The sequence below is a fragment of the Pelecanus crispus genome, chromosome 3, assembly GCF_030463565.1.
Source record: "Pelecanus crispus isolate bPelCri1 chromosome 3, bPelCri1.pri, whole genome shotgun sequence".
Lineage (NCBI taxonomy): Eukaryota > Metazoa > Chordata > Aves > Pelecaniformes > Pelecanidae > Pelecanus > Pelecanus crispus.
The window spans coordinates 57,654,540-57,667,138 of NC_134645.1; the positions used below are offsets into that span (position 1 = coordinate 57,654,540).

The window sequence follows — 12,599 nt, forward strand, 5'->3', positions numbered from 1 at the left end:
AGACTAGTGTATTTTTCTTCTGCATAGAGTCCTTTAAGTTTTGGCTCCAGTGTCTGGGATAAGAATAATGGTAAGTTACTGTAAACAATACATACATATTTTGGTTTTATTTTGGAATTGCTGCTGACTCTATTAATGATAAAGAGAAGACTGTATTGCCTTAGCTGCTTATTAGATTGTGTGATTATGACTCATTCTGTTCAATCCTCTTCTGAAGAATGGTACTAGGTATGAAGAAAAAAGCAAATGATTTTGCAACAGAGTTACTGGTACTTGGTCAAACGTTCTCATATCCTTTCCAGATTCTTCTGAACTTGAGTGTTGCTATGGTTTCGGCTGTGGGTTTCTAAGATATTGATGCTACTTTTGAAAAACTATTTCAATTATTAGAGTTTAAAAGAACTTTCTGCTGTAAATAGTCTTCAAAGGGGCCTTTTGTCTTTGAGTTCTGAAGAGATTAGGGAAAAAGTTAAGTATCTTCCCCCCCAGGACAGGTTTGGAGGAGAAGCTGAGCCATCTGTCTGTTCTCTGCCCTCTTTTTCTTAATATAAAAGCCTTTACTGGTGCCAGAAATTGTTTGTTCTGACTGCTCAAACAATCCAAGGGAAAGGACACTTTCTTCTTTATTGCTTCCTGGTAAGTGGAAAAAGCCCCAAATCCTCATCTCCCTGTGTCCCAACATTGGTATCGAATGGGGAATATGAGATGTGAGATTCCTCACTTCAGATTGCTCTTACTTCTCTGCATATAGAGGAGTTCAGAATGTCCAGACGAGTGGAAGCAGGAAAGAAGGATAAAAGTTTCAGCTCTGAGCCTCGTTCACTGACCTGCCAGATATTAGTTACCTAAATATCATGTCCTGTTACAGAATCATTTCCATTAATTTTTGGCCATCCCAAGAACTGTAGTCAGTGTGACATCAGATATATGCTAAGTTTGAATGAAACTAAGCTGTACAGTGTAATGGTTGCAGACATTTCATGGAAAGAATAGGTAGTACTTAATGAAAGATGAAAGATCAGCAACATTTTCCAGGGAACAAGGTGAAAATGATGAGCATCAAATAGATTTGGTCTTCTGTTGGGGTATTGTTATGATCAAATGCACAGTTTATTTTTTTAATATGTGAAACGTGCTATGGGTGAAGTTGGTGACCATTTAAAACACCTACAGGGAGCACTAGGGTGGGATGAAGTGATGGCTTGTTGGCAGTTACTTAGCAACAAATGCCCTGCTGTGGAGGTAAACAAATTCTTAATAGAGTGAATCAAATGAAGACCAAACTCACAATCGTTGCATCTACAGAAAGGCTAGCATATAAGTACCTAATCATACTGTACAACCTAAATGTATCATACTGCAAATAAAGTGGCTGGTTTGTTTAAATAGTTGCTGTTACAGATACCAATGCTCAGTCTTTCGATTCTCCAAAATGTGCAGTAAGCAAACATATATTTTACTCCACAGTTGAAGTTAGCTAAAAGCATAGACAGTAACTGTAGCTCAGCAGCTGAGTAGCAATTCATTAAGATAATCAAGCTTAGCTTTCAATTTTGCATCTCAATCCTCAGGCAGAGGTCCCAGTGCTATGTCCCAAGTCCATGAAAATCTCTGTATTGATTTCTTAGAATGATAATATAAAGCAGATCTTAAACTTTGAAACTTACATAGGTTTAATAAAAATAAACAAATAAAACCATTATGAAAATAGAAACTGAAAAGGATTTAGCTGCAAAAAATATCATCTTTGCAACCTGTGTTGTAAGGAATGTCAAGCATTGCAGAAAGAATAAAAAAGACTGGATACATCCCTATGCAAATAACTAACCAGAAACCCTGAAGAAGTCATCAATATGGTGGAATCTCTGGGGATTTTTTTCCCTAACTTCCAAAGTACAGCCATGGAGACAGAAGAAGCTGAAGCACTTTTATCTGTCAAGGCTCCAGCCAGATTTCTGCATAAAGCTGAAGAATCATTGTGGAAGCAATGCTGTCATTATTATTGAACTGTTAAACAATTCTACCCATTTCAAATACTCCCAATCAAAATTACTGTGAGATGTCCCATTTCCATCCTCAGATCTGCTCATCTAAGCAAAAATGAAAAACTAATTCCTTTTTCCTTCCTTTTTTGGGGTTTTGTTTTGTTTTATTGTTAAGGAAAGTGATTTCATCAAAATGCTAAGCAAGGTTAAAGGTGCATCTAACTTTTGCAAGACAGGGTTAGGAAAGAGAGTATTAAATCTTTATCTGAAGGAAAGAATGAAATAGAAAGAATGGTGTCTTCCTGAACTCTAAAAAACCCATGTAGTGCATGAGTTATTTTCATGCGTCACAAAATTATTATTGTCTGGTGATCCAGAATGACAGGAGTACTGGGAGAGGAAGGTGGAGTAGCCATGCTGTTCTGAAACTACGTACCAATACTTCTGTAATTCTTTTGAGATGACTCCCTTCAGTGTTGCTGGGTTCCCTCTGTGAGGAATGGTCATAGGTAGTTTACAGGTAGATTTATCTACTTTAAGAAGAAAATATTTGCTCCCTAGACTCCATTGACCATATTGACAAGATCTTGCTTACAGCGTGGGTAAGCAGCCAAAGTGTATATGTCTACAGACTAAATGACTATGTTTAACTGAAGAGAGCACACTTCCAGTACCTTGTGGGCCTGTCTCCTGTCTCTCCATTAAACCTGAAATCTCTGAAAAACTTAGGTCATCATCTGTCTGCAATTTTTTTTCCTGTTGTGTTTGTCTGTCCTGCCATTCCCTATTTCCCCTGTTGGCACTATATCAATTATACCAGTATTCTTGGAGAAGCTGCTTGAGGGTCAGAGGAGAATTAGTGCCAACTTCATGATTTGGCAATTTATTCTTCCTTTTTCTCCTTTAGGGTTTAGCACAGGATTAAAAAGAAGTCTGCCAGTAAGTTGGTGTTTAAAATACCATTACACAATGAAGCCATCCAGCTTAAGCATAAAATACCAGTAATGCTTTGCATTGTCCTTGTGTCTGTTAGTTTGTTTCAAAGAATTCTCAATTAATTACATTAGTCAATTCTTGTAATAAGGGAACTTCTTAATATCCTTATTCAAATACAGTATTTTAATAAATTCAGCTGTCTTCTTTCACTTATTCATTTATATTTGGAGTCCAATTAAATTGCAGTTCTTTATTAATTTTTCCAAAATCTTACTGAATTATCCTTATTGAGAAGCAGAAGCATTGGGCTTCCCCAACTTAGTTTAGACATCTCAGTCATAGATAGCACTGTTTCCATGTCTTCCATGTTGTTAGTGTTGAGGGTATTCTGTTATGTCAAAGTGTATTGTAAAGTAGTTTTCTGTCTTAGTATGATAGTAAGCTAGGCAAGTCTTTCCATATCTCATTGTTTTTTAAAAATATGCTTTTTTATTATTACATTATTGTCCCAAAGCAGTCAGAAATCTTATAGCAATTATTATTTAATTGTCTTTGTGAATGGCATCAGAACATCTTTATCATTATTGTTAGTATCATTATTATTATTGAGTGAAACATCCATGCTTTATAAATATTTAAAAGAGAAAATCCAGACTTAGAGAAAAAGAGATACAAAAAATAGTAGTCCTTGAACATTTAAAATCACTGCATATGTAATTGATACTTCATCTGAAATAAGAAAAAAGTAGAAAAAGTAGAATTTTAACTTGTCATTTTTTGCTTATAAGTATATGTAAGAAGCTGCCAGGAGTTGTATTTAAATCAATGTTGAAAGGGGCAAAATATCACAAATATTCAAGCTGTTGTTACAGCTAGCATTCTGTTTTTATTGTTCTTCGTGCACGCAGTTAATGCAGATACAGCAAATTCTTTGAAACAACTGGAACAGATACTGACATTCCTAGTAATCCAGGGAAACTGATAAAAGACTTCAGGGTTTCAATTGCTTATTAAGTATTATTGAATATAGAATGAAGCATCATTTGAGTCTTCAAAAAAATGCTGGAGAGAATATGATACCATTAATGAAAGATCAAACATAACAGAGAGAGGCTGGAGGCTATTTACAGATGACTGACATGACAAAGATGGAAAAGCAAAGCAAGGTATTGCTCCAGAGAACACATCTTCCTTCCAGTTAGAGTGGTAGAAGCTATGTTTTTATTTGCACAGCAGAAGGCACAGATGGCATTGAATTTTCATAGCTGTCTTCCAGTAAGAGTTACCAGTAGTGTGGATGAATGTAGTTATTGTCTAGACAGTGAGAAATCTTTATTTTTACCCATGTCTTTGTCCTTATTATTGCTAACAACAAAGTATTATGGAATCACAGAAAAATGTTGATTGAAAGGTGCCTCTGGAAGCCATCTAGTCCAACACCCTGCTCAGAGCAGGGCCAGCTTAGACCAGGTTGCTTAGGTCTTTGTCCATGTGAGTTTAAAGTATCTCCAAGCACTGTAGTTCCCCAGATCCTCCTTCTTACCATTTTTGAAGATGGGTGTGATGTTTGCCTTTTCCAGTCATCAGAAACTTTGCCTGATTGCCATGGTCTTTTGAATATGGTCAACAGGAGCCTTGGAGTGACTCCAGTCAGCTCCCTCAGTACCTTTGTTCATGTTCCAACTAGTCTCATGGATCTGTGTGTGTCCAGTTGGCTTAAGTGCCTCCTAGGTGCTTTCCTCTACTGTAGATAATGCTTCACTCCCACAGACTCTGTTAGTAGACTCATAGTCTGGGAGGCGTTAGAGCCAAATTTGCCAACAAAATCCAAGACACAAAAAAGCATTGAGTATCTTGGCCTTTCCTATGTCTTTTGTCACTAAGTTCCTGCCCCATTAAGCAGCAGACATGCACTTTCCTTACTTAGTCTTCCTTTTGCTGCCAGTGTACTTACAGAAGCTTTTTTCCTTGCCCTTTAATATCCTTTGATTATTTCAACTCCAGCTGAGCTTTTGCTTTTGTAATTTCATTGCTCTACACTTGAGCAATGCCTCTGTTCCCCCAAGTGACTTACCCCTGCTTCCACCTTCTGGGAGACAGGGCTTAATAGTATTTTCAGGTGTCACTTGCTACACACCCTTTTCCCCTAGCCAGACTACTAATTTATATAGTCTGTGTTTGTCTTTCGGATGTAGTTATAATTAATGGTGCACCTATATAGGAACAATGAATGAATATTGTGTACAACAACTAAAAAAGAGCATATGTGAATTATGACACTGTGACCATTTTATCTGAAATGTCAAATGCTTTGTGCAATCTGAGTGATGCTGTAAATCATAATCGGGGTTCATTTTTTTTTTTCTGTGGAGTTACCAAAATCTCAAGAGGAAGCTGTAATCTGGAAATTTAAAATGTGAGTATGGTTTTATATGATATCGCTGATGATTTGTGTATCAGTATAAATATCCACATGATATGATATGCAATATATGGCCAGGAGTTAAAAAACCCCTATTCTCAAATATAAAAAACTGGAAGCTTTCCCTTTCAAATCTCCTGAAGATGTCAGTTTCTAAAGAAATTAAGCTTTTATTTTTAAAATAAATATTCTTTGGCACAAGTTTGTAAAAATAGCTCTCCAGCTGTAGCCCAAAACACTGTTATTTTTCCTGATGTCCTGGAGTTATTTGTAGGAATTCTTCTGTTTCTCATTTTAAAAAAAAAAAAAAAGTTTAAAAAAAAAGTGTGGTATAAGGAAAGGAAAAAGAAAGTTACAATATCTTTAGCTTTTTATAGCTGATGTACATAATGAAATAGAAGTATCATGTAAGTATGTTGTTAAGGCTCCAGTAGTAAAAAAGTATCTGTCTGATACTGCATTTCTGCTGTAGAACACTGCTGAGTATCAAAGAGGAAATTCTGTCCTTAGTCCTTTTTTCCAACTAGTTGAAGTCTGTGTAGTTTTTCTGCAATAAGATTTATTTAAACCCTTTTGCTCAGTTTTTGGTGCCAGCTTGCTTCTCAGGCCCCTGCAGCTTCTTCCCTTTGTTCTTCAGCATCGACAACACCTACAGTTTATTGCCAGTGGGTCTGGGAGAATATAATTAATATGTGACCTGCACATACTTTGTCTGCTTCCAGGTTGGGTAGTTAAGGGGGAAGGAGCTGCTGTATTCTCATCCTCACTAATTCAGTTTTTCAGCCCTTCATATGCACTGGAAAAATGATGTGCACAGGTACTACTAGTGCTAGTTGGTAGCTATGAACACGTTGTGTATTAGTCTTGTGAAAATCCCTGCAGTCTCAGCAAACGTTTTACTGGAGTTGTGAATCCCAAGAAGAGGGTAGTGAGAGTACTGGTAGCACAAGAGGCTCTGAGAATGGAACTAACTGGAAATAGACTGGCTGGTCTAGCAGGTCACAGGTGCCTCGAAGTGGGAGTCCTATTCCCCAACATGTCTTTTATCCATGGCAAGCTCCTTTGGGTTGGTTAAAGTAAGTAAGTCAGAAAAAAAAAAAAAAAATAAAAGGAAAGCCTTTGATTGGATGAGTGAATTGAATTTGGTCACGAATGGTAGGCCTGACACAGGAGAGGAAGCAGAACCATGTGGCTTGAAGCAGGGGAAAAGGAAGAAGAAAGAAACAGTTCCCTTGGATTCTGCTTTTGTGCTTCACCTGTCCCATTTACTTCAGCAGGATTCCTCATATAAATGCATTTAAATATTTTGTTGGTTTATATCTAATAATGCCATCTAGCAATTCTATGGGCTTGCTTATCTTAGTGACAAAAAAGTTATTGTAGTTACTAACACTAAAGTTTTTTATTACAGTACATTAAAAAAATAATTTTTTATGAGATAAAAATCTTCCTACTACCCTTGCTTGATATACTGTTCATTTTTATTCATGCATTTGTTTGTTTCCCAGGGCAACTGTGTCTTCCCGTGTAGGTGCTTCCAATGAAAAGTGGAGATTTCCTATTTGGCCAGAATGGAATGAAGCAGATATCAATGCAGAAAAATGGGATACTGGGAAAGCTGGAAAAGAGAAAGAAAAAACTGGAAAAAGTCCCTTTTCAGTAAGTTGTGTGACACATATATATTATTTCTACTTTGTGTTTTGTACCTGTATTTAATAGCATATTTGTCACAACTTCAAAATAATTTGTTACTGATAAATATGTTAATTTTCAATCATAGCTTTTCAATAAGTTTAAATAGTTCCCTACTAAACTAATATAATAAACTAAAAATGTTGTGCATTGTTTATTTGTTGCTTCTTTAACAAACATATGTGTGTGCATTAATGTGTGCACATTAATGGTTGAAAAAAAATGAAGCCCCAAAATCTACTCCATAACATAATTAAAACTGGGGATGTGGGAACAACTGAACTGTTGTAGTATGTCAGAGCAGTCCCTTCTCTGGGCACTGCATTTTCTGTGGACTCAAATGTTAAATGCACCCATCTTTATTATGGGAAAAAATGGATGTTGAAGTCTTTTGTTTTGCACACCTCAGTTTCTGGACATGTGAAACACTGTCTGCAGTTCTAGTGTGCAGAGAATGGTTTGAGGGAATATAGTTATTTTGCAGAAGGTAAGCACTTACCAGGTGGAGAAAAATTCCTCAGTCTTTCCAACTTTGGAATGACTTTTAAATCTCATCTGGATTTTTACTCCTTCAAACCGGTTATCATTACAGAATCTACGTGCATTTTATGCTGAGAAGTAGTAAAATTATTTTCTAAAGAGTTTCTTAAACTTAGCATTTTAAGTTATATTTAAAATCCATTTAATACTGTGCTTAGTCATCTGTTTTATGTGCAAATTCTGCATTGCTCATATGTTTGTTCTGTATATTTTCTTGTGTGCTGTGTATGTGTTAGCCTATGTGTTTGTAGTTTTTTTTTTTCCTTATCCCAAGCTTAAATATATTGTAGCCCTATGGGACCAAAGTACTCTTTTGAGGGAAGTTATAGGTTCTACACTGAATGATGCCATTAACTTGACAGGTAAATAATTTTCCTTTGTGTCTTTCTTCTGTTCCATTACCACACTTGGTCTCTTTGGGCTGTACTCCAAATATTTCTCTAGCACTAATCTGTGAGGTCTGCCTGACGTTATTATAACAGATAAAATTTTTAAAAAATTGTAACTGAAAATCTTTCTTCTTTTTTAGCATAAGGGGCATTCTGCGGTGTTTACTGGACCATTCAGTTCTTCAGCCACAAGCTATTTGGAACATTGCTCTTTTTACACGTTTAAAGGATTGTTAAATATGTCGGTCACAGCAGACGACTTTACAGATCTAAAGAATTTTCTAATGTGGCCTTTTCTGATCCAAGCACCTAGCCAGAATTCAGTATTGTATAGGGTATTTCAGTTAGCAACAGAATTAGTGATGGCATCCAGTACCTTTGAGTACACTTAGAACAAGAATATAAACAATCCTGTTTTCTTATGTAAGAAAAGGAATCAATCAGAAGTGATCTCTTTTGTTGTAACACTAAAGCTCTTTTATCAAGCAGCCCTACACAACAGCCTCTCTTAGAGCAGTGCAGTGTGCTGCTGAGATTGTGCATTTGACCTTGTCTGTTTCTCTTGTGTCTGTTTCTTGCCTGTCCTTCCTGTAGAACCTGTGGTTGAGGCTTCTGTCCTTAGAGCATGAACTCCCGAGACCTGGCAGTTGTCTGTTATAGCCACCTTAAATAAAAGATAAATTAAACCCGATTTTGTCAGCCAAGTTTGGCTGAACCTACAATATCCTTCTTCAAAGTATTTTTACACTTGTAAGCTAAAGGAAGGTGTGTATCTCTGGGGTTTTTTTAGTGTTTCTTTGCGTAGTGTTACGTCATTCTCACCTGCCTCCTTTTTCTGATTTATCTAGTGTTTAAATGCTAAACTTTCCTGTTACACCATGTAGTCAGGGTTGGATGTCTCTGAAAGCAGAATATAAACTCTGTTAATACATTTCTGTATGGTCCAGTCTACAAGGCTTCCTTTAAGCTTTCAGAAAAATAATTATTCCTAAAAGGTTCTTCCCTCCCCCACCCCACCCATGCAACATATCTTGCTTCCTTCAGGTACTTTAAATAGCTTGTTGCAGATTGGTATTTTGAAGGAACTTACACAATTAAACAAATAAGAAAAAAATGTGGTGAAAATACTATTTTGGAGTCTTTTTTTTGGGTTTGGGTTTTATGCTTTTGTAATGTATTTTCTTTTCCCTTCCTTTAATCAGTAAGTACTCAAAGCATCATAGTTTTTCCTTCCCAGAAACTCTTTCTCTTGGTTGGTCTGTAGAAGATAAATAGAGTACACTGTGGCCTGTGAAATACACAGAAATGTATAATATGGCTAAAAGCTATTAAAAATTCCAGGCACAAATAAAAGGCGCTAACCATGTAACCGATCAGTTTCTCAGTCAGCACGAGCAGTATCAGAGGCATCTCCTCATCCTAGATTGCACTGTTAAGTAAACAGATATCATATATCCTGATGCCTCCTGCTCACATGGAGAATAAGTATCACTTTGGAAATGAAAGTTTGAAAATTATATGACATCCTCTCTTTAATGGTTTCTATAGCAGTTTTAAATGTGTGGAACCTGCTTTGTTTGCATCTTAAGTATTGCTTTAGATTTTTACTTTCAGTCTTCAATTAAAAAGCATTAGAAATAAGTCAGTTAGAAAAAGTATTTAGAAACAACTTGGTAGAAGAATGCCTGAATCAAAAGCTTCAACAGTTTTTTGGGAGGTTTCTCTGAAAGGTGGGGAAAAAAGGAAAGATTTTATATAGACCTATTTAGACAGTGCAGGCCACATAGACTTCTCAAAACAATACAAGCAGTTTTTGTGCTGAATCTTCAGTTTGGGCTTTGCACTCTTTTAGTTCAGTTATAGATACTATTAGTTCCTTTTTATGCTATATTTCCCCTGAAGTGAATTATTGTGTGAACAATATATTATTTTAAATCTTGTGGAAGACACAATACTGTAATTAATAAAAAAAGTTCCATTTTTGTTCATGCATGTTTTATGTAGTATGTCTTTGAGGATCCTGAAGGGAAAATAGAATTGCCAGCATCCTTGAAAGTCCATTCATGGAAACGTCCACATGAGTTTTTAACAAGTAAGGTAAGAAACAAGGAAGGTCATAACGAAAAAATGCTACTCACCTAGCTATGTCACAAGTAGAAGAAAATTAGTAGAGGAAATAAGTTCAACAGATAAAACCCTCTTGCCCATGTATAGTCATCCTGTCCAGGAGACCGTTATACACCAAGGAGTCAGTGATCCACACAGCAGTTAACCTGTGCTGCACATACAGCTTGTCCTTCAGCCCTGCATGCTGCCAGGCGTGATCCTGGCCACTGGATAAACTCAACCAGCGTATTGTAAGGGAGGAGCCTGCAGCCTTTTGCTACTGGCAATTACACCACCTGCATATCCTTGCCTTTATCTAAGTGCACCAGGAACTTATGTGAACATCCTTTCTGTTTTACAGTGAAAATGATGAAAAGAGTTGTTTTCTTGCAAGAAAATCCTGTAATAGCTGAAATCCTATCATAGTTCAGTAATAGCAAAATGGGGTAACCCTTTTGATGGATGGGGTCTGCACAGAATGCTGCACATAGATCAGAAGACTGTTTGATGCTGCACAACTTGGGGTTCCCAGTGTCTAAAAGGACATAACATTATCTGTCTAATAACTAACTAATCCCTTTCTTTATAGTTAGCTGTAATAATAGCATTTTAAATGATACTATATGGAGTCTGAATGCCTTTCTCACTGGGATCACCATGGACCAGCACTTCCTGGTGCAAAACATCATGGTGGTGTATCCTCCCAAGTCTGCTCTGCTTTTTGACTTCACATTCATTTAGAAGACACCTGGAGAGAGAGATGCCTTCCTGTTTTCCTTTGTGTCCTTGTTTTCTCACTTTAAAATCAGTGTCATGGCAAAACAAGTTCTGTCTGTTCCAGCTAAGACTTCCCTTGAGCAGGTATCTGAAGTAAATATCTATCCTGAAACCATAAATTAGCTTTACCAAAAATACAGTACTTTTTCTCACTTCAACTATTGTATTTCTCCAGTCTGCATGCAGAATGTGTCCATGTCTCTGACAGTACTTGTCTGGAAGGTAACCATAACATTTTAAAATTATGCAAAGCTCTTATTCAGTTTATGTTTAAAATTAATTGCAAAGAAAATAAACAGCCTACCATTTGAAAGGTTAGTGTTCTCCAATGTTGTTGCTAATCTAAATTTTGAAGCATTTTTGCTTCAGATGAAATACTGAAGTTTTAAAACATGTTGACCACCCTTGCAACTTTTTCAGGCTTGTCAGTTTTCCTTTTGTCAGCTTGTCAGTTCCATTTTTTATTAACTAGACACTACACAGGTCCAAGTTTAATTTTTAATGTAGGAAGGAGAGGGGGAGGTCAGGGGAGTAATTGACAAGACCAAAAGATTGGATGAGAAACGCTGCCAAAATGAATAAATTGAGTAGAGGTATCTGAAAGATGAGGGCAAGAGAGCTGGCAGCCCAGAAAGCCATGGAAACATGTATAAGTATTACAAATATTTAAAATCTATCTTTAGAGCACTAGGAAGAAAGCACTTGTTTTCTTTAAGACCTGATTAAAACTTTGGTGCTTGTTTTGGTCCAATGTATTTTTAATCAAGAGGCTATGATTACTAGAAATTTTTTAAGTTATTAAAAATTAAGGTAAATATCAAGTGATGAAAGGCTATTAAGATGATATGTGTTGCTACCTAATCTATCAGGAACTATAAAAGAAAGCGTAAACAAGCCTATAGTGCAGTAAGCAAAGAATCAAGCAATGATCACCAATAACTGATGAGAGGCACAGATATATTTAATTCAATAAACGACAATCCTAGTATGTTATTTCTAAGCTGCTTACAAAAAGAAAATGGACTGTATAAACAAGTAATAGTCATCAAAACCATGTAATACAGTCAAAGGTTTGATAAAGTCAGTGTTCATACTGACAATACCACTATCTAACTGACCATAAGGAAACAAATCCCTTTGAATCTTGGTGAGGGGCCAAGGAAATCTCAAAGTATGAGACAGTGTTATGATCACGATTTAAATGCAGAACTGCAAATTTTATGAATAAATTGGGGGAATCTCAATTTAGTTATGTAATTATTTCATTTGATACTCTAAATCTTCTGGTTAAAATAATGATTTTTTTTTTAAATTCTGAACATCTACATTTTAAGACATTTTTATTAAGAGATACCAAAGCAGCTACAAGATTTGCAAACTGATGGCCTTTAGTTTGCAACTGTCTAACAAATGTTTGCCAAATGTCTAACATTTGTATGTCACTACTGTTAAACATTAGTGTTCATTTAATTTTTTCCAGACAATTTAGCTATGAACTTAACTAATTTACTTTCTCCTAGATTCCTGTGGTTGTCAAAAATGAAACCTCATTTGACCTTTTTTCAGCAAATGACCATATATTTCGTAGTGAGGTAGGTAGAAATACATTAATGTCCCTTTTTAAAATTTTTTTTTTCATTTTTTTTAACTCTTTTAAACTTTTCGGATTTCACTCCAAATTTTTACCATGAAGAAATAAGTTGTGACAAATTTTAAGTGAAAAAAGAATGATGGGAATAAAATGGCAAGAAA

General features: G+C 36.0%; 1 protein-coding gene across 1 annotated transcript in view; it reads left to right on the plus strand.

Moving 5' to 3' along the window:
* Positions 1-12,599, plus strand: part of ADGB (androglobin) — a 138,216-nt gene that overhangs the window by 13,524 nt on the left and 112,093 nt on the right. The window contains exons 2-4 of the mRNA XM_075707698.1: positions 6,852-7,002; positions 9,969-10,061; positions 12,368-12,439. Of these exons, the coding sequence (XP_075563813.1) occupies positions 6,852-7,002; positions 9,969-10,061; positions 12,368-12,439 (316 nt within the window). The remainder of the gene's footprint in view (positions 1-6,851; positions 7,003-9,968; positions 10,062-12,367; positions 12,440-12,599) is intronic.